Source organism: Parus major, chromosome Z (genome assembly GCF_001522545.3).
Source record: "Parus major isolate Abel chromosome Z, Parus_major1.1, whole genome shotgun sequence".
Classification (NCBI taxonomy): domain Eukaryota; kingdom Metazoa; phylum Chordata; class Aves; order Passeriformes; family Paridae; genus Parus; species Parus major.
The window spans coordinates 8544123-8565666 of NC_031799.1; the positions used below are offsets into that span (position 1 = coordinate 8544123).

The 21544-nt window shown below is 41.3% G+C and overlaps 1 protein-coding gene across 11 annotated transcripts in view; it reads left to right on the top strand.

Moving 5' to 3' along the window:
- The window catches only part of UNC13B (unc-13 homolog B), a 207168-nt gene that overhangs the window by 141115 nt on the left and 44509 nt on the right, over window positions 1–21544 (top strand). For all 11 annotated transcript variants that reach the window (XM_015653377.3, XM_033520414.1, XM_015653378.3 and 8 more), the window contains 9 exons: window positions 5468–5637; window positions 6499–6614; window positions 8452–8615; window positions 10627–10777; window positions 11769–11837; window positions 14102–14191; window positions 15605–15739; window positions 16542–16675; window positions 17588–17673. In XM_015653377.3, coding sequence (XP_015508863.1) covers window positions 5468–5637; window positions 6499–6614; window positions 8452–8615; window positions 10627–10777; window positions 11769–11837; window positions 14102–14191; window positions 15605–15739; window positions 16542–16675; window positions 17588–17673 — 1115 coding nt within the window. The remainder of the gene's footprint in view (window positions 1–5467; window positions 5638–6498; window positions 6615–8451; window positions 8616–10626; window positions 10778–11768; window positions 11838–14101; window positions 14192–15604; window positions 15740–16541; window positions 16676–17587; window positions 17674–21544) is intronic.

The window sequence follows — 21544 nt, forward strand, 5'->3', positions numbered from 1 at the left end:
ATGTTTTTCTTCTTTAAAGGCTGAAGCTGAGCATCCATTTGTATGGGTTACAATAGCAGACAGTGCTTAGGAAGATAAACCTGACCACAGGGCAATTTCTGTTTTAAAGGAAGAGCTCTGAGGTTGTTTGGAGGCTGCTTATCCATACCTTTTGTTCAGGAAATGCCATTGTCCTTAAAGACTGTGAATACTAAATGTTATTGCTCTTCCTGGTGTAGGTGCAGAATTATTTGTTCATTTTAGAGTAATATGCCCTTGGAGTTGTATGGTCTGAGTACAGCTGTGTCTAAGCTTTGAATGGTGGATATGAAGTCATTGCCTGGAACAGATTACAGTATCTCTGAACAGGTTGCAAAAGGCATGTTATTCTTTCTCACTGCAGAAGAATAAATTAGTTAAAATGAATGCAGGGCCTCTTGCTAGCAGACAGACAGTATTTTACTGGGATGTGCACAGCTCACGTGATATACATACCTGTTAATCCTTTGGGAATGGTGCTACTGCTCAACTAACCACTGGCTGGTTACCCAAAGGCTTCTGTTTGGTTCCACAGTTTTCCTTTCAGCTGCTGAGCATGTTGTCAAGCTCAACATCTTTCAGTTATCCCTGTGATTACATGTACTGTTCCAAAGCTGTATTTTAGACTTCCCCTTCTGAGATAACTGTGTTTATAACCATTGTAACTCTCCCCCCTCTGACTGCCTTCTCTGTGTAGCAGGGGCCAAACAGTTTGTCTTGATTTCTTTAATCTCCAGGTACTGCAAACGCTGAAACTCTGATAATATCTCATTTGTTTCCCTGCTCATTTACCAACATGAGACTTAAATCTGAATGCAGACCTGATGCCTAGTGGCAAGCACCAGCTGGAAAGCTGAGTTAATGTAGCTAGTGATGTAAAATGCAGAATCACTTTATCTGCTCTTTGCAGTTAGAAGAGCTGTACCATTAATTTGTCAGTTGGTGTTGTAACATTGGGTAACAGCAAATGATTGTTCTTGTTCTCCTAAGAAAAGAGCTTAATGTTAGAAGAAAATAAGTGAAAACTCATTTCTTTGTTCTGAGACAGCAATAATGGGCTCTCAGGGCATATTATTGTGCTGTCATGCTTAACTTATAAAGAACTGAGGATTTTCCTTCACTCCTCTTCCACTGATTTTGCCTTTGGTGTTTTTTCCACTGTCCTTTTTTCTCCCTAAAAGAGGAGTCTTGTCATAATTTAAAAATGAACCTTTTCTGAGAAGTTTTTTGCCTTCCATTCCCACTGCAGTTGGTCACAACTGAGCTGCCATTTGGACCCTGCAATGTTTTGACCCTTCATTTGAACCACACTGGAATCCTGCTTTTTCAGCTGCACCATTTCCTAAACCAACTTTTTTTCTGCTCCCCCTCTGTATGTTGTTGAAACTTTTTACTGGTCTTTATCGTACTGGTTGCTACAACTACTCCTTCCTTTCTCGTTTTCCACAAAAGCACTTCTTTTTTTTAGGCTTTGCTCCTCAGAAGCAGAACTGTACTCCTCAAATGATCACAGGTCCTAAAATCTTGCTAATCTGTTCTCTCCTTTGCATTTTCCCACCTCCTGTACTCTCATCCATTGTGTCTGCAAGCAGCTCTGCACTTCTTTCTTTCTTTCTTCTTCTCTACAGCTGAAATTTATGAAATGTCCCCCGCACTGGACTGTGGAACTTGACAGGCTCTTCTTGAGAACTGTGTCAGCAGAAAGGAAACTGCTCACAGAATATGGACACACAGACATTCACTAGACTTTTTGAACCATAAATATTTTGTATAAAAATATTTTATATAAATATAAAAATATAGTATAAAAAAAATACAAAAATACAATAAAACTACTAAATTTTGACCTCTGTTAAAATCCTTAAAATGTTGCTTCTTCTGGTCCTCTACTTTCCTTGTATGTTCTTGCTTAAATCTACATGTTGTGTTTTGTCTTTATTAGCCTGTCAGCTCTCCAGGGTAAAATTGGCAAATTCAGAGCAAATATTGTTGGGTTTTTTTTTTTCAAAGAATGACTCATTGGTTCAGAAGTAATATTCCGGTCATTTTTGGACACTTCCCCTTTTTCTTTCTCTCCACATTTTAAAGGAGATGAGGCACTGACAGTGACCTGTCCCAGACCCCTGGCATCATCCAAGTACATCTGGCCCAGACTTTACAGGTGGACAGAGATCTCAAAACTAAGAATCACTTCCTACAATTTTTTTTCAGAAGTTGGAGCTAGATTAAAGGGATACAAATTGCTAACTTCATTGTGGGAGGAACTACACTGTAAATTCAACAGTTGCTTGTTCTGTTTAGCCACCAGTATACTTAATTACTGTGTGTGTGGGCATGTCACTGTGTGAGCAGACCAGAATTAACCACAGCTTCGTGTGCTCTCGTGCTTCCCCTCAGCTGGGCATGGGAAGAGACCCAAATATTGACGGTGTAGGGGATTGTGTGGGTGCTGGGTCTTCGGTGCTGTGTAAGACTAAAGGGGAACGTGGCAAAATAGATGGAGGTAGAGAGTGGGATAGCGAGCAAGTTAGCAGAACCAGGCTCAGCAGCTTCCAGTGCAGCAACGACTGGCTTCAGGCAGAAAATCTGAATGGGGGGAAAAAAAAATCTGATTTTGATTTTTCATATAGATTTTGTATGCTGTTTCTGGAAAACGGTACTTCATTTGGTAGCTTGAAGTGTAAAAGTGAGTTCTATTATAAAAATGGCACTACTCCAAACACTGAGACAATATGGATAAAAAAAGGAAGGGTTTGAGCCATGTACATAGCAAACCTGGTTTCCAGTCTCTTGCTCTCTGAAACTGATCTGAAAGTATTTGGTAATTTCTTCCTTTAGGTGGGGTCACAGACTGTTTCTTTTCTCTGCATCCTCTTGGGAAAAGCTGTGAGAGCTCAGCTTGGGAAGGTGGACAGATATATATATATGTGCACACATTGAAATCAAGCTTCATGAAAGCATAGCAGGAAGTGGGGCAGGCATCTTGAGAAATGTGCCAGATCTTACATTAATGAGGGGGAGAGCTTGTAGCAGCAGAGCTTGTTTGCCGCAGCAAACAAATCACAGTGTCACTGTCCCAAACTGGAAGCTATTTCTCATTAGTTAGAAAATTCTTATGCATCATCAAGCCCAAGTCTTCCGGTGTTCATGATTCTGTTTTGGGGTCCTCACTGAAAAGTGGACTGGTTTTGACACAACTGTGTTGCTTCACCAAATCAAGGACTGTGGTTCCATAGACTTAGATGTTTGATGGTAAGCCACCAGCATAAGGCTTTCAGCTGCAGGGAGCAGGTGATAAAGCTCACTCTCACTCTGGCATGGGACCAGCACAAAGAAAGCAAGCTGAGCAGTCTCTTAAAAACAACAAAGAAAGGTGTGGTAAAATAGAAGCTTTAGTAGCTCAGTAAGTGCTTTGGAAGGTTTCCTGTAGGATGTTGCAGTGAGTTATGCTGCTGTCTTTGCGTGAAGGATGATAGCCAGCCACCTCAGGAGCGGGGGATGATGCATGTGGGACTGCTGAAGTTAGATTTAGTTTTGAACAGTGAATGTTTTCCTTAAGGAAAGACCACTGGAAGCAAAGAAGGAAGATCAAAGTGGTCCTAGCAAAGAGCTGTCAGCCAGAAGGTGATGTTTGAAGAAGTCAGGAATTAACTTATTGCTGCTTGGTAAATGGCTCTGTGCACCACTTGTATTTTGAGGCACCCCTGCATTTTTGAGCTCTGAGCCTCTGCAATACTGCCAGGCTGTACAGTAGTGCACCATGTCAGGAACAGAGGATTTCTTTCACATGCTTAGGCTGTATTGGTAGCAGATATGGCAAAGCACTTGGATAAATTTGAGAGCTACAAAGAGCAGCTACAATATCAACCATTGCCTGCTTGTGAACACTTGTTTGCATGGTTTTGTTGGGGAAGACATTCTTGAAGTAAAGGAGGCGGAAGAGGAGAGTGAAGATAGGAGACAAATATCAAACTTCTTTTATTCTGAACTCTAAATACAGATTTGATTGCACAGCAAAGGCAGGGAGCAGCAATGGCTCTGCCTGTGATCTGAGCTGCATGGAATTGCCTTTAACCTTGTCCATATAATTCCCAGCTATTATTCTCTACTGGAAATATCAGTAGGAGCTGCATGGATGTCTGTTAAATGTTGTCCTGAATCACAATGGCGCAAGAGCCCAAATGGCTTCTTGGCAGAGAGCATGCTCATACCAGCCACTGCCACATCCTATTGACCAGGCTTAGCAGAGCTCTTCTGACCCATTTCTTCTTTCTCCCTGTTGCTTAGCAACAGATGCAGCATGCTAATGTTAAAAAGGCTGGAAAACAGGCCTTCAGCAGCAGTTGCCTGTTTTCATAGGTTTTATTTGCTTGAGGATAGACATTTGTAGTGGTTATGGTGAGTAATCACCCTTGTCATGGTCTCATATGAGCGTTCAAATTGCTTTATTGCATGCCCTGTAAATGAGCAGAGCTGTTATAATACGGTTCTACCCACTTCTGGCATCCAAAAGCTTGTTTGGATCTACAAAAGGTATCTGAAAGACCTGAAAAAGAGGAAGAGTCTGTAAACCATGTCTGTGCATTAAACTGGAGGGTGCTGATTCATGAAACAGTAAACTGCTTCTTTTAATGGAAATGTCTTTATTGATCTGCCCAGAGCACAAAGTATCAGTCTAAGCTGTGAATAATAGGCAGAATCAATTCTAGTAATTAAATACCAATGTTCTAACTACTGTATCACACCCGTTCCCCTCAGGCAGTGTGGTGTATCATCTGATTGTATTGTATTATGCATTGATACACTACTGCTGTGTGACTGTCTTGAAGTAAGAGATCTACCTCCATCTGAGCTATTTATCCTTTGTTAGAAACCAGCACAAAGGCTGTTCATCACAGGTCTTCACTGTGCTAACCTAGAAACTGCATAAAGACAGGTGGCCCTTACAGCCTTCAGCTGAACAGGAGGCCATTGATAGAGAGAGCTGTTGAAACCAGTTAGATGCTGATTGTCATTTTTGGCGGGGGTGTATGCTGGCATTAAGCAGCCTAGCTATCCTCAGGCTTCTGTGGGCTTCACAGCAAAACTGACAGCTGTGAGAGAATTCCCAAGTTCTGTGAGCTGCTGCTGAGAGTGAGGACAAGCAGCAGAGTCACAGCCACTTGGGAAGTCAGAAGTTGGTGGCTGAGGTTGGGGCAAGGGCGGTTGTTCAGCGTGCATTTGGAGTGCATTATCTGCCATGTCACAGGAGCATTTTAGAGTGCACCAACAAGTTGTTGTGTGATTCATATCAGACACTCCACTTTTGAATAAATATGCATTGTTTACACTTTGCTAATCAACATCTCTCTGATGTTGGAGGAGTAGGTCAAGAGGAATACAGAGCATGTAGCAAATAAATGTTGGCTGCATTGCACACTCATAAAATTACATTTTCTCTTGTTTGCAGTGAGTGCCATAATTCCTCTGATCGGATCAAAGTGCGAGTGTGGGATGAAGATGATGACATCAAGTCTCGTGTCAAGCAGAGGCTGAAACGCGAGTCGGATGATTTCCTGGGGCAAACAATCATTGAAGTTCGCACTCTGAGTGGAGAAATGGATGTGTGGTACAACCTTGGTGAGCAGGGCCTTGAGAAAATGTGTCGTGTTGGTCTGGGAATGTTTGAGAGCACTTGGATGTGTGTGGACTTTTTGCAAGGGAAGAAAAGTTTACATGGTTTCAAGGGCATATGATACTGCTGTAAAGCTGATCTCAGTTAGAAGGGAGTGTAGTATGTCAGAAGGTTGATGTTTTTTTTCTGTCAGCCATTGAAAAGTAGAATGGGAGAAATGCGTGGAGCAAGATTCTATTCCACTTCTGCTGGAGACATGTTGTCCAGTGTTCTTTTTCTTGGTGTCAACACAAGCATTTTATCAGTCTGTAAGAACATCAGGTGCACTGCACTGGGCTAATAAATTGTTGAGACCTTTTCCAGTGACTGTTGTAGAAAGTACCAACCAGCAAGCGACCAGATGGTGGGGAGTTGATGGGCACTATGGAACTGTCATCTCTTAGGAAATCCAAAATCTTCTTCCAGCAGCTCCCAGGAGTTCAAGGCTATGGTGAGGTTAGGGACAAATTCCACATCAATCATCTGTTCGCAGAAAAGGAATATGTCCTTGGTGCTTCTAGTTCAGCTGACTGAATCCATGACCCTGTAGCACATTTGAAAGCTTGTAGCACATGGCAGAAAGGCTGTCTTATGTCTAAAAATGTACATAGTTCTAATTAAGTGTGTCATATTGAGGATGTATCATGGCAGTTGTTTTGTTGATGTCTACTTAGTATTATGCAGTGTTTTGAAAGAAAAGAGAAAGTTTTCTCTGTGGTGACTCAGCCCAAGGTTCCAGCAGTATTTTTTGCCAGTGTTGTCACCCTGAGATGGCTGTACTCTGAACATGAACAATGCTTATAATTGCTGATGGTTTTGCCTTCTAGAGAAGCGAACAGATAAGTCTGCAGTGTCCGGGGCTATTCGCCTGCAAATCAGTGTGGAGATCAAAGGCGAGGAGAAAGTGGCTCCCTATCACGTTCAGTACACTTGCCTTCATGAGGTAAGAAGTGGGGATGTCTGTTCATTCTGGCTATTGAAAGAGCAATTTTCTGACCTTTATTTCCTTGAAATGTTCCTCCTTGCACTAGGTGAGCTTTCTTTTCCCTGCCATGCAGGCCTGGTAACACACTGAATCATCAAACCCACATTTGTCAGGGAGGCAAAGGCAGCTTTAAGCTGTTTCCCTCACACTGGGGACTGGCTGGCTCAGTCTGTCCCACTGTCACAGCTCTGCTACTGTCAGGCAGAGATCAGGCTTTGCTTCCACTCAGAGCCCATGTTGAGTTTAAGGTGGAGAAACCTCTGAATTTCCTTGAGGGATGTTTCAACGTGTATTGTACCTCTGTCTTTTTTTAGAGGAAGCATACTAAAATGCATTATGAATAAATTCTGATTGAGAAGGGAGTCTCTGTCTTGGGCTATTGAGTGATGCAGGTATTGGTGGTATAAATTCTTTTGTGCTGCTGCAGTGGTGTATAGTTATGAACAACTGCTGGGGAACAGGGGATTAACCTGAGGTTTCTGGGTACTGACCTGTCTCAGGATGGACTGAGCTGGACAGGCAGTGCTGCAGAAGTTGGAAGAAATCCAAAGATGATTTGTGAGAAAGACTAAAGGAAAAACCTTGTCTTGGAGAGATGCCCAGTCTGTCTGTGTCAAAGAAATGGCAGACAGCAGGATCAGTCTCAAAAGTGCCGGAATAAGGAGGAGTAGTCAGAGCCCTGTATACAAAAATATCCTGAGGTCAGTGAGGGTTAAGCAAATTCATTTTACACAGGGAAGGACAGTTGTATCAGAGGGGAATGTTCATCTACAGGAGCAGCATATTTATCCAGACACTGAGCTGGGTGAGCTCTCTGGTGTCTTCTGGCCTTACCAGGGAGCTCTCTGCAAGATAAATATGAGCCTCAGAAAGTAGGCTTCTTTTAGTAGTCTGTGTTGTGTCCTCCAGTTCATATTTACTGTTTTTTATTTCAGTGATAGCTACTATTTGGTAACCTGTTTTGGTTTTATCCTTTGAACATGCATGATGGCTTGCTGCTCTTTTTTTTTGCAAATAGGTATCTTTTCAACTATCACCTTTTTTTCTTTTGTGTATTATAAAATGAAGATGATTTACAGCAAGAATAATATAATCAGGAAAAATAGTACTGTAAAGCAGAGTCCCCTAGCTACTAATGAGATCATTAGACTTTTGCATCGCTTACTGTAGGGAGCCAGCTGTCTGAAAGACTGATGAATCTGTAAGGGACATGGATTTGAAGATTACTGAGAAACACACTGAGCTGCATGTGCAATTTCTGCATAGCAATGGTAGCTGAAAACTTCTGCAGTGTTAGATAAAGTGAAAGGTTATGTTGAATAATAATGCAAGTGTCTAGTTGTTAGGGGTGATCTTAAGGGTATCTTTTTCAGGAAAAGAAATCTGTTTGGACTGTTCTGTATAATAATTACCATGCTGATACAGAGCTGTTATGTCAGCTAGTTTAAATAGCTTGTCCAAATTATGGCATTTTCATTCTGAGGACAGAAATGCGTAGGTTTCAGGAAAACTAATTAGTGTATGGTTTTAGTGCACTGAAGCACTCTTCTGCATCGTTCACATTGTCTGCTAGGTAAAGCTGTAGGTACGCATGTGAAAAATTCAGCTATGAGATTCTTTCAGGAAGAAAAGAAGGTAAAAGCAGAAAATACAGAGTGGGCAGGGGAAAAAAAGAGGAGGATAACAAAGAAATCTGTGTTAGTGCCTCCACCTCAACAGTTCCACACTCTTCATGAATCTTACTTAGTGGCTTCAGCAGCCTTGCATACCAACTTGTTCCTATTTTGTTTTTCAGAACCTCTTTCACCATCTCACAGATGTGCAAGGGAATGGGGTGGTGAAGATCCCTGATGCCAAAGGAGATGATGCATGGAAGGTGTATTTTGATGAGACAGCCCAAGAGATTGTGGATGAATTTGCGATGCGTTATGGCATTGAGTCAATATACCAGGCCATGACGTAAGATGCATTTCCTGTGTTCCTTAGTGCAGATAATTAGTGTAACTAATTGATGTAACCCTCGCTGTTTAGCAGATGAAGTGTATCAGTAATGGAAAGCTGGGCAGTGACTGCTGCTCCTTATGGGGCTTACTGTGAATGGGAAGAGACTTCCTGTCTTTGAGTCACTGGTGTCCTTAAAGTCTAGAAATTATTGTCTACCGTTTCTGTTTTGAGACTCTTGAGTCTCTCTTTGAGAGCTCTTCTGTTTAAAAGGTGTTGCTCAAGGTTCTCACTGAAGATTTCTGATAATACAAGAGCAGATGAGGTTTTGTGGAAGCATTTGTCCTACACGTCTGTTTTGGCAAGTGTTACAGTCCTTTGAAGTGAGTAATTTTCCAGGTGCTGCTGAAAGCACTTACAGAAAGTTTAAGTAATGGTGCCACTGATTTGTCCTCTTTGGAGCTAGGCTAATGCAGTTCTGTATCTTCAAAGAACTTTTTCCTTGTCACTATACTCTTACTTGGATTTGGGATTAGTCATTCTTCCTCTTAAAGACTAGTATTGCTATGCTTAGCTCATTTCTTATTTCAAATGTAATATAAAATGTAGCAGACAAAAGTGAACTTCTTCACATTAGAAGCTGGAAGTTTTGGGTTACGGGTCCTTAGATAAGTTATGAGCTGTACTTACGTCACCTTGCAAGCAGCTTTTCTGTCTATTGGTTTAAGCCAAAATGGAAAAGAATTGGCAGGTTTCTGTAGAGGTCTAGTCTCTGTTTATAGCAGGGCTAACTTGGAAATTGGACTAGGCTGCTTAAGGATGTGAAAAATTTTCATAGATGAAGGTCTGCCACCTCTTTGATGAGATCCTCACTCCTCACAGCTTCTCTTCTTAAAGCTAAACAAAGCCATTTCGTGTGCTTATATTTACCCAGTGCCTAAATGACCAATTGGTACATAAATGTTATGTAACAAGCATGGTTTTAAACTTGAAGAGGGTAAATTTGGGATAGGTAAAAGGATGAAATCTTTTACAGTGAGGGTGGTGAAACAGTGGCTGGATAGGCAAGGGTGCTCAGAGAGGTGATAGATGTCCTATCCCTGGAATATTCAAGGTCATGCTGAATGGGGTTTTGAGCAACCTGGTGTGGTTGAGAGGGTCCCTGATCACTGCAGAGATTGGACTAGATGACCTTTAAAGGTCCCCTCCAACCCAAACTATTCTGTGATTCTATGAGTCCCTCAGGGAGAAAGTTACATTTTGAAGGTAGTTCCCAGATCTAATCTGAGAACTCCATGAGTACTTCTGCATAAAAATGGTCCGTGTTTTCTGCCTTCTAGAATGAACTTCCCATTTCTCATGATATAAGACCTCTTAATCTCCGATTTTTTAATTTCTTTTTTTTAGGTCTAACAGATTTTTTTTTATAATTTTTTTAATCATTTCACAAGCCTGGATGCTCCTAGCATAATTTGAAGATTTCCTGGAGGAGGGTTCCTTGCATTTAATGATAGAATGGGAAAATGCAAATGAGCATGCACACTTCATCCAGGCTGGATGGGTTAGCCATAGGGAATCACATATCAATGCAGCACAGAAATACTAGTGTGTACTCTCACTGGACATTAATGCTTTCCAGCTGCTGCTGCCTCGGGAGACCTCAGAACCTGCGTCTGCCTCAGGCAGCAGCAAATCGTGTCAATTTCTTTCTGTCAGGCTTGGTTCTAGGAATTGGCATCAGGACCCAGGGCATTGCTAAGTCATGTAGTGTTGGCAACAAATGGCTGAGAAGCTGTTTTATGATCTGGAAATGGCTGCAGTGAAGGGATTTCTCTTTGTTTTGAGCTGTTGTCTAGATGACATCTTTCTGAATAAAAACTCTGAGATGCTGGAGTTCTATAAAGTGATGAAACGTAACTTCCATCTGTTCATGGTGCCTGCCAGCAGAAGGGGTCTATTAAAGGGATAAAGTCAAGTCGTACTGCACAAAAGATTACTAGAATGACTTAAATCACTGTCCTTTTTGCAGGCATTTTGCATGTCTCTCCTCTAAATACATGTGCCCAGGCGTGCCAGCTGTGATGAGCACCTTACTTGCCAATATCAATGCTTATTATGCACACACCACTGCCTCCACAAATGTGTCTGCTTCGGACCGCTTTGCAGCCTCCAATTTTGGGGTAGGTTTGTATGTTTGGTGAGGTTGCATAGACTTCTTAAATTTGTCTAGAGTGCTTCCAACCTTCAGTAAATAACTTGTTCTGTTTAAGGAACATTAAATTTATGAGGAGTTGGAAGCAGTGAAACTCTTCTACACCAGGCAGAGAGCATGGGTTTATTGTCTTCATCATCACACATTTCAGATATCAATCAGTGTAATGCATTGTTTATTCTTTGTGTTCACATTACAGTGGAGCACAGATGGTATGGAATGAGCAAACAATACTAGCTCTACATGTTAGTGCTGTTGGTAAAATATACCATGTGATGTGGTAATTTCAGAACTTTGTTTTTAAAAACAGCTACTGCTTTAAGAAAAACAAAAAAGCAGCACCACAAAAGAAGTCAATCTCCTTAACGGTTAAAATGTTTTGCATATAACTTGTGGTGGAGTTGAGCATGCTGGAAAAGTATTTAGAAAAGCTCATGCTTCCCATCAGATTGAGAATGTATTAATAGATTGAGGCAGTGTTCACAATGCCAAATCAGAATTCAGTAGAGAGACCTGACCTCAAGAAGTTATGTCACAAGAAGCTGTAGTACTTGTCACTTAAATAGATAAGATCATAGAGCTGTATCATTGCTCTGAATTAGACCCTTTTCTGCCTGTAATATATTCATCTCTGAATAAGTATTTTCTCTCAGATACAAGTTTAATGTAAATTGCAGAAGGAAAGTCAAAATAGTTTCTGTTCTGCCTCTACTTCAGGGTGATAATGGAGTGTTTTTCCTGACAGTTCTGATGTTTCACAATCTTCAGAAATAATTACAGTTTACAAGTAAATCCAAGAATCAAAAGTAAATACTGTTTGCACAGTGCCATGTATCCATACTGCTTTCTTCTGCTCTCATGAGATCTGAAACTGATTACCTGATACCTTGCTGCTTACTCTGAACATTGATTGGACAGTGGTGATATGTGAATGTTTATTGGTGTTTCCTGCTCAACAGAAAGAACGATTTGTGAAGCTTCTGGATCAGCTTCATAATTCACTTCGGATTGATCTCTCAATGTACAGGGTGAGTGGGAATAAACAAAATCCTTTCAGGTGTTCTGGTGGACATAGGGGAAACACACCATATGGTTTTCTCTTACATTTCTAACTTCTTGCATAGTTTTAGGTGTCTTAAGGAATTGTCATGACAAGCTTGTTTCTCAAATGAGCCATTTTCTTTTCCTCATGGATAGAACCTAGACCTTTCTTTTTTAATTCTACTGTAATTTCCTGAAGATTTCTGAAATAATTTGAGCATTGTGAACTGTGCTAATCTCTGATACTTGCCCAGAAGTTTCCAATCCAAACTGGATTGGATTAAATAATTTTAATTACTATTGTCAGCTACTTTGGGTATCATCTTAAAAAGGAAAATAGACTTTTCTCCCCTGCTATGAGAGAAATATTTTAGAGCACCATGTTGTCACTTATTTTAGGTGTGGCAAACTCAAATCACAATGTATGGTCAGGTTTGAGATCCCCCCACTTCAGCAGATTGTGAGGAGATGAGTTTCAAATGTTGGCATTAGTCCAACAGGCTTCATAAACCCTCCACTTTATTTCTTTGCTACTCCTGAGTCTGTATTGTCTTATCACGTGACTTGGCTGGTTTTTTTCCTTTAAATTCTTTGCTATGTTATTTCAATCAGTGACTAATTCATTGAAAATTTTGAAAGCGGTCACAAAATGTGAGCTTTGATTTTATTTAGTTATCCACTTCTGATTTTAGCATTTACCTGAAACATGGAAAAACATACAGAGGAGAAAAACACAAGGAGATTAAGAGAAGTGCATTAGGAGGACAAAACAGACAGGAAAAGGGGCAAGGTGCAAAATAAGATAAAAGGAATATTGTGCAAAGAGCTATTCTAAAGCTACATTACTAGAAGGAGAAGGTCTAAATAGAACCAACTGATCCACAGAGTAGCAGAGGGAAAATTACCAACCCATGATAATAGGAAGATGTAGCAGTGTTGCCTTTTTAGTGTGCTTGGTGTTCAGTAAACACTGCTCTTTGGTGGCTAATGCATCTGAAATGTGCACAAACAAGTAAGATCTTACATAAAGGACCAGGGAAGATTTGTGGAGTTTCAATAATATAGGTGTAATGTAATTGATAGTATATATTCAGAAATGTCTGAGCATTATGGGAGGATTTAGTAATTATTTTAAGACCTCTAAAGGACAGGTTAAGTTCTGAAAGAAAAGGTGTTAGTTTACAACTTTCCAGACAGGAGATGGCAATTTATATACATCAAATGGTTTATATTTAGGTCTTGACCCATGGAAGTCTTTGATTTTGATAAATACCCTGAGTTCCAGAGAGTCCATATGTGGACAGCTTAACTCTAAAGGAGAGTTGTCTCAGAAGGACCATCTACAAATGACTGCAAAGAACATCAAATTGTCTGCAGTGGTTAGCTAACTGCAGTAATACTCAATTACTACTCTCAAGAGACGGCATATTTTTCTGCAAGTCCTCAGTAAAAAGTGGAAACTGTTCCCCTCTGCCCTTCTCACTTTCATATCTAATAATTTTTGAATGTGCAGATGTGAAGAGACTATGTGAAGAGAAGGTTGCCCCTGCTGTTTTACTTGCAGCAAAACCAGTCACATCAGCTTGAATGTAAGAGCATGCTGAGGAACATGAATGCTGTTAAAGGACACAGATCCACAGGACACAGTGGGAATGTAGGAAAGGGCACAGTGCCTGAGGTCAGAAAGAGTTCTGTGCAAGAAGCAAAGCTAGCTGCATTCAGCATATGTATTTATGTATGGCATTTCACAGTATGAAATGGCTGGTTCCAGTAGTGGCTAGTTCCAGTACCACCTTATGGAAACAGTGCTAGTTTTTCCTTCTTGGTCTTGTTTATTTCTCTGGAGAGGTGTTGAATACACCACACCCCTTGGCATCTCAGAAGAGAAGCTAAAAACGCAAGCATCGAGTGCAGAAAGGAAAGTGCTCACATAATCAGAGGCAAAAGGCCAGGGCTGCCAGTGGCGAGGCTGTTCCCATCCTGCTCCTTCTACAGCTGAGGAGACCTTTCCTGCCACCAAGGGCTGTCAGTCTTCTGGTATCCACAGGCTTTACATTTATATGAGAAGCTATTTAATTAAGCAGATAAGCTTCTGCAGCAAAAAGGCCTTATTTATTAAGCATTGTTTTGACTGGTACAAGCTTCTTGAGCAGGAAATGTTTCCAAGACAGTTTCCTTATTTAGCACATGCTTGAAGCCTTGCATGGATCTGACTGTGCTTTCCAACAGGATTTCCCTTTTCTGTCAACAGAATAACTTCCCAGCCAGCAGCCGTGAGCGGCTGCAGGACCTGAAGTCTACAGTGGATTTGCTGACCAGCATCACTTTTTTCAGGATGAAGGTAGGGATATGGGTGGGGATGGGAATGGCATCTCTGCAGTTTTTTTCCCCCAGAAGTTGATTTCCCATTTTCAAACCATTGTTTCATGTTGTTGTGATTTAGACACTTAAGGAAAACGGAAATCATCTGCTGACCATGTACAAACATCCACATTTTGTCTTTACTTTTTTGTGTTTTGCATTATGAAGATGTAAATTTCTTTTCTCATATTATTTTTCAGTCATAAAGATGGCACAACTCTCTCCCACCCTCCCTTGCAAAAAAAAAAAAAAGAAAAAAAGAAAAAAAAGAGGAGAGAGAGGATTAAAGGAAATTGTCTAGCTTTAGGAAGATAATTCTCTTTTTTTAACAACATTAGGAAGGTTTGTCACTACCTAGGAAATATTTTAGAGTTTCTCTTGTAGAGGATGAATTACTAAAATGGGATGGTATCTCTCAGTAGAGATCTAAAAGAATTGTTACGAATGCTAATGTGCTGGTTTCGTAGCAATGTGTAATGAGATTATTTTATATTCCTGATTTTAGGCTTCTGAACTCTTTTTAAAAGATTACAACCTAATATTCTTGGCTAGTACATGTCACTTAAAAATTTTTACCTTATCAAAAACAAAGCAAGTGTTTAATTTGAGCTACTTCAGGAAGTGCTTAAAATTTTACTCCTAAATTATTTTAAGACATTCAGACAGTCTGTCTGTGTTGGAAGCTTGGTTTATAGAAATTCCCCAGAAAGTTTAGAGGTGCTGAAAATAGCAAAATTGTCAGGTATAGTTGTATTTGCAGGGTGACAATTGCCTGTCTGTTTAGTGTAAAATATCCCTGCAGCATTTTTCTAAAACTGTGTAACAACGAAATAATGAAAACAGCTGCTGTTGCAAGAGGAGAAGGTATATTCAGTTGGCATGTCCCTAAGGATTCTGGTTGCTTTAAAATTCAACAAAGCTTGTGATGAAAGATATACTTAATGAAAGTTTTTTGTATTTAAAGGCAGATGAGTGGTCCTCAGCAAGACTTTCCAGATCAGATGTAAATTGCTCTGCTAGTCTATTGCACATTCTTCCAATGCTGGGGAAGATTTCCTGCAGGCTTTGTAACAAACTCCCATAAATTCAGCAGAAATTGTGTATTTGGCTCAGATTATACACATATTGAGCCACATGATCTGGGGAGTCTACCTTGGCACATCAAAATCTCTTTTATGCTTCAAATGAGATAGTGAGGAGATAGTGGGGAGATAAGTGTTGTCACTGCTTTTTTATGCCTGGGGAGAGTGACCCGTTTATGGTTTCAGGTCACAAGTTGCTGAAAGCAGATCCACCAAGCCCTGAGTGGTTTCCAAAACCAGGTGATGTGTCCTTTTCCTGTTTGCTATATGAACTGTGCTTTGTTTGACTCTCTTTGTTGTCCCCTTGCCAGGTCCAAGAGCTGCAGAGCCCACCCCGAGCCAGCCAGGTGGTGAAAGACTGTGTAAAAGCTTGTCTCAACTCCACCTACGAGTACATTTTCAACAACTGTCATGAGCTGTACAGTCGGGAGTACCAGACAGATCCTGTGAGTAGCTGATAAGCAGGCAGAAATCCAAGTTTTCTGATTTTCTTAAGATAATAACAAGAATACTAATTGATACAAAAAGCCAGCGCAAACAAAGTTGCATGACTTGTTATCTTTCAAATGCACAGAATTCATAATCAATTAATGAGCACTAATTAGTAAGGGGAGGATGATAATTGTTTTACACTAACTAATTATGATGTGTTTTGCCAGCCTCAGCATTTATTTGTGAAAGAAAGGTTTGATGTAGCTTTGAGCGAGTAAAAGCCAATTACAGCAAATGTAGGCTGATCAAGGAAACTGCCATTAGCTTATGTAAACTTCAAGCAGTGAGACTTTGCCTTGTTCTCAGGCACCCAGTATCCTGCACTGGGTTTAGGAGGTGCCTCTAAACACAAACTCTTCTCAAATGTTTGAGAGCTCTACTGGTCTCTCTGTAGTAATGCACACACAACATGTCAGCAGGGATGTAGTCACTAACCAGGTGCCTAAAGAGTGAGTATTTGGAATAGGCTTAGGGCAAATGATGTCTCAGCAGGTGTCCTGGAGCCTGGCCTGCAGCTGGCATGGTAGATGACAAAACAGGGATTGAGGGATTTGAGGCCACCAGTTACCAACATGGTTTGTCATGTTACTGTGTTTGGCATTACATCAGACGAGTTGCCAGCAGTCATTAATAATTTTAAGCTCTTCGGAAGAAAGGATCCCCAGGTGTTCTTGGAGTTTTCATGGTGATCTGCATTTGTCAGCTTTTTCTTTGCCCTTACATTTTATGCTGGTTTTCCAATGGCTTCCTTCTCAGAACAAAACTCAGGACCTTCCTGCTGAGGAACAGGGCCCCAGCATCAGAAACCTTGATTTCTGGCCCAAACTCATCACTTTGATAGTTTCCATCATAGAAGAGGACAAGAATTCTTACACCCCAGTCCTGAATCAGTAAGAATCCTGTGTGTCATGTATGGCTAATGCTAGTCTGTGTGTGCTCTGCTTTATTTGTTAGACTGCTTTCTATCTCTTCTGTCACTTGTGCATTTGTAGAAGTACTTATCTTGTCTGTCTGTCTTTCTGTCTTATCTGTCTCTGTCTATATAAATAACTTTTTGATGGGGATGGAAGAGTTTCAAAAAGTTCAGTTACGATGGCGTTCGAGCACAAACACCCTGATTATTACAATCCTGAACTCAGGGATGCACCTGAAACTGGGGTGAGAGTTCTTTTGGTTTTTTCTGATGTTGAGCAGTTCAGGGGTGCACATTAATGCACACAGTAGTGCTGTGGTGCCTTACACTGTGGTTTAGGAACATGGTGTTCAGTGCAGCACTGGGAGATTGCATTGGGTGGAGTTTGCGTAGCATTGGAAAGGACCTACCTGAAGTATGTTTGTTTAGCTGGTGGATACCCCTCCCACAGTCCCACAGGGCAGAGAGAGATGGAGATCCTACAAGGTGTTGCACACAAAGACCTGGATTATGCCCTAATCATCATTGATCTAACATGATTAGCAGTCGCCTATCAGCCTAGTAACCCTCAAAGGGGAGAAGGAAAAAATGGACAAGGAAGGGGAAAAAGGTGCAAGGGCACTGAGATCGTATTCCCAGAGTGACTGCGTGCACCTCTTATAGGAAAGATGTGCAGGACCTGTCTTTTTGAGTTAAAACAATTTTTTCAGTTTACTAAATCTACCATGGAGTCCAATCCATGATCTGTAATTTTCACCTGGTGCTTTGTCTAGGGTGAAGGAGGCATCTGTAACGTTGAGCTTTTCAGCTTGTAGCATAACTCAGAGCTAAATAAAGAAGAGCCTTTTGCTTTGACACATGCCAAAGCCTTTTCCAAATGTCCCCTCAGGTTTCCTCAGGAGCTTGCAGTTGGAAAGATCAGCGCAGAAGTGATGTGGAGTCTTTTTGCCCAGGATATGAAATATGCCATGGAAGGTAAGAGAATGTCTCACTGCTATTAGCTGCCTTGTTGCTGCTCGCTTGTTCTCCTTCTGTTCAGTGAAAATTAAGTTTAAGCTCATGAGCAGCACCACTGATTGGAGCAGGGATTTCTAGTGGTTTGTTTGTGCACAGCTGGTTTATGGGTCAGAACTGAGATCTGCATGAACTGTAGACCTCTATGTCAGGCTGTGTTGCAAGCTGTTTATTGACATCCCAGCTGGTTTGAAATCAGAAGTTCCCTTTGGCCTTGAAGTTACAATGGCTTGGATCAGCAGTCAGCAGCAGTTTCATCTTCCATTGTACTGTGGTAGAAAGGGTTGGAGAAGTTGATGGACTCTGGGTTGTGCCATGGCTCTAGTTCCCTGGATAATACAACACAGGTTGTCTAAGCCATTGGCAGAAAGATGTTAGAACATTTCCTGCTGCAGACATCTTAATTTCAAATTAGTGTTTGCATAATTCCACCTACTAGTAAGGAAGAAATTTTACCATTTCTGAAAATGAGTTAGCCATGCAAACGTCCAGAAAGGAATTCTTCTGCTTGCAGTACTCTTCTGATGGCTAGTTTCTGAACTTGATTTTAGTTCTGTACATTGATTTTTGCAATCACACCAACCTTTCACAAGTCTTAGAGAGCATCCAGCTCCCACTGTCTCTGCAGGTTTTGGCTTTGTATCATTCGTAAGGTGAGTCTGTGATAAAACAGAAGTGCCAGTGCTGTCTGTGGCATGCTAGCTGTATTTATATTCCAGACCCAAGTCAAGTTACTGCTTCTGGCCACTCAAAAAATTTTGCTCAATCCACTTGTCCCCACTTTGATCTGAACTTACTTACAGGAGTGACAGCCAATTTGACTCTTCAGATTACTAGGAAAAAAATGCTGCTAGTAAGAGAGCTGCCTGCATTTTGTTCTTTGGAAGCAGTCTGTGGGGTTGCTCTGTAGGTGGAAAAGATTGACTCCATTTGTTTTATGAATCTCTGTCAGTACAACAGATGCAGAGACTGTGCTGTTGGGGGACAGTCTTTGCCAGGTGTAGGCTTGAATGCAGGGCTGGATGAAATGTTCTCAATTCTGTGTTAGGAACTTCCTATATATGCTTGTACCCTACAGTGCCTTTATCATGTGAGGTCGAGCTCATGTAAGAACAGACACTGGGAGGAAGGACTATGACCTACTAACTTTGTTGAAGGGTCTCTTTTATAGTGACTGTCACTGCTTGCTTATGTGTTAGAGATAAGGCAGTGGTGAAAATTTAATGTACTCTTTCCCTTAAAAACTGTTTGCTCCTGCAAACCATTTGAGCTCCCCTTTCAATTTTGTCCTTATTTATATAGGAGGGATGGAGCACCTCTCCAATGAAGAAAGACACAGAATTTCATTTGTTCAGCCTCCTTGGTGACCTAACCTAGGGTACCTCAAGGGAGCCTACAAGAACAATGGAGAGGGGCTTTTTACAAGAGTGTATAGTGACAGGGGGAATGACTTCAAACTGAAAGATAGTAGTTTGCAATTAGATACTAGAAAAAAATTCTTCCCTGTGAAGGTGCTGAAGCACTGGCACAGGTTGTCCAGAGAAGCTGTTTTTGCCCCATCCCTGGCCGTGCTCAAGGCCAGGTTGCATGGGGCTTGGAGCAGCATGGTCTAGTAGAAGGTGTCCCTGCCCATGGCAGGGGGCTTGGAATGAGATGGCATTTACAGTCCCTTCCAACCCAAGCCACTCCATGGTTTTTCTACTCCTGTGTGCTCTCCTTCAGGAACTTACATTTTCCTCTCCTACATGTTACAAGTGCCCTGTCTTCCTCCTTTATGTGCAGCAGTGAGAATTGCATGTCTCCAGATATAGCTGCTCACTTTCCTTTACCTGTTACATCCAAAATGCAGCTGTAAAAAGGTTACAGATTGCATGACTGTCAAAGGGGACATGAATTTTTTAATTTTTTTGTTTTAATTTGTTTGCTGGTGCCAAGATTAGCATAGTCTCCCAGGTTTTCTCTGTTCATGTCTCATACCATGTCCCCACTGATGACTCTGGGCTTATTTTACCTTTTCCTGACATACTTCTGGTCACTTGTGAGCTTCTTAAGACAAGGATTGGTATCAACCATAAGTTCCTCAGTGCATAGTAAATACTTGCTTAAAAGAGCATCCCTCTTCAAAATATTTTTTGGTGACAAAAGTTGATACAAATGCAGCTGGTGGATGGGATTTTGCATTTTGAAAAAAAAAAAATAAAACTGCATGGTAATTTATTTGTAGTGTAACTGTTCAAGTTCTCCCAAGGAGGGTTGAACAGTGATAGAGTCTGAGTTAGGATGTGTCTATTCCAAATATATACTCAAGAAATGCTTAGGGTGCAGAATTCTATTTGAGGCAAGTGTGATTCCTCACACTGCTTTGCTCTCCAGAAACTTGTGAAGATAACCTTTAGAACAAGCTCTACAATAATTCAATTACGGGCCTTACTACATATATTTTAAATACAGATGATTGCATTAGCTCACACTGCATTTTTATTTTTTTTTAAACTAGGGAAAAGGGAATTAAAGGAAACTGATTAAATGATGTGTAGGATGATAATTAGATTTGCCAACCTCAGCTCTTGGCTCTGTCATTTCTCAGGTTTAGTTGATGGTTTTTCTACCAGTTAACCTGCACCAAGAGTTTCATATTCCTTTTCTCAGTTTGTGGCATAATCCCTGGGTACATTTCTTGTCTGCTGTGAGATCAGAAGCTCTCTGCAAGGAAAGCTAATCTGTTTTTTGGAGACACGTGCCCATGAGTACAGCGTATAATATTTGCCCCTAATTTTCTTTGTGGTATTTTCCCTTATGTTCTCTTCCTAAGTTCTGGATAACATGAGCTCATTCACCTCACCAAGTGGTAAGTTGATGCTCTTTGATGGAGCTTGTAGCTGTGAGTAGACAAAGACTTTCATCTGTTACCCATAGTTTTAGCACTTTGGATGTAGCGTGTAACACTAGCTTTAGTGTTCTGTAGATTTTATGCCTTCAATAAACAGACCTGCAAAGGAGACTTGGAAGACCATACTGCTGCTGTAGAAATGGAGGGTATGAGCTGTAAGGAGATTTTAGAGTAGAAAGAGATCAGACCTGCCTGCGTGAAACTGCCCTCTCCCTCCTTTCAGCCTAATGCTTCCACACTGCTCTCCAGTAGGCACGGGGGAAGAGACTTGGGAGGCTCAAGTGGGAGATGGCTTCTCTGAGCTGGAAAGCAGTGCCTGGCTGCCTGAGTTGTTTTCCCTTTTCCCCATCATGCTTCTCCCAGCTGGAGCTTACCTCCATATGCACCATGCAGCCTGTGCAGGAGAATGCATAAATCCTAATTTATCCCTAGCATGTTAAGGGCTTCAGATCTGGAATTCGTGCCAGCCTGTAGATGCTGCAGCAATATGTCCTTTGGGCACCTTCTGAAGAGCTAGATTGCTATTGTGTAAAATGTTCAATCATGAAAATGGAACACCTATTCTCTGTGTAAATCAGCAGCTGGTAGCAGTAGTCTCTGCTGGCAGCAGTGTGTTTGACTGCTGGATCTTATGCCTTTGGCTGTCCAAAGGAGACTCAGTGTCTGAGACACAGCAGAAGCTCCAGGATCTACCCCACCATTTTCTCTCACCCCCACAGGACTGACTTCCCAAGGCACCATGCACAGCAGACCCACCCCTTGCCTGTTTGCTGGGTCTTTGAGAAGTGTCCCTTGTTCCCTATCAGCCCAAGCAAGAGTACAGGTCAGATACACGTGTTCCAGATTTGGTAGGCAGGCTCATGTTACCCTGGAATCACTGTAGGGTAGAGGACGATTTTTCAAGCCATACAGTTGGCTCCACCCCTGAGACGCTGCCTGGTG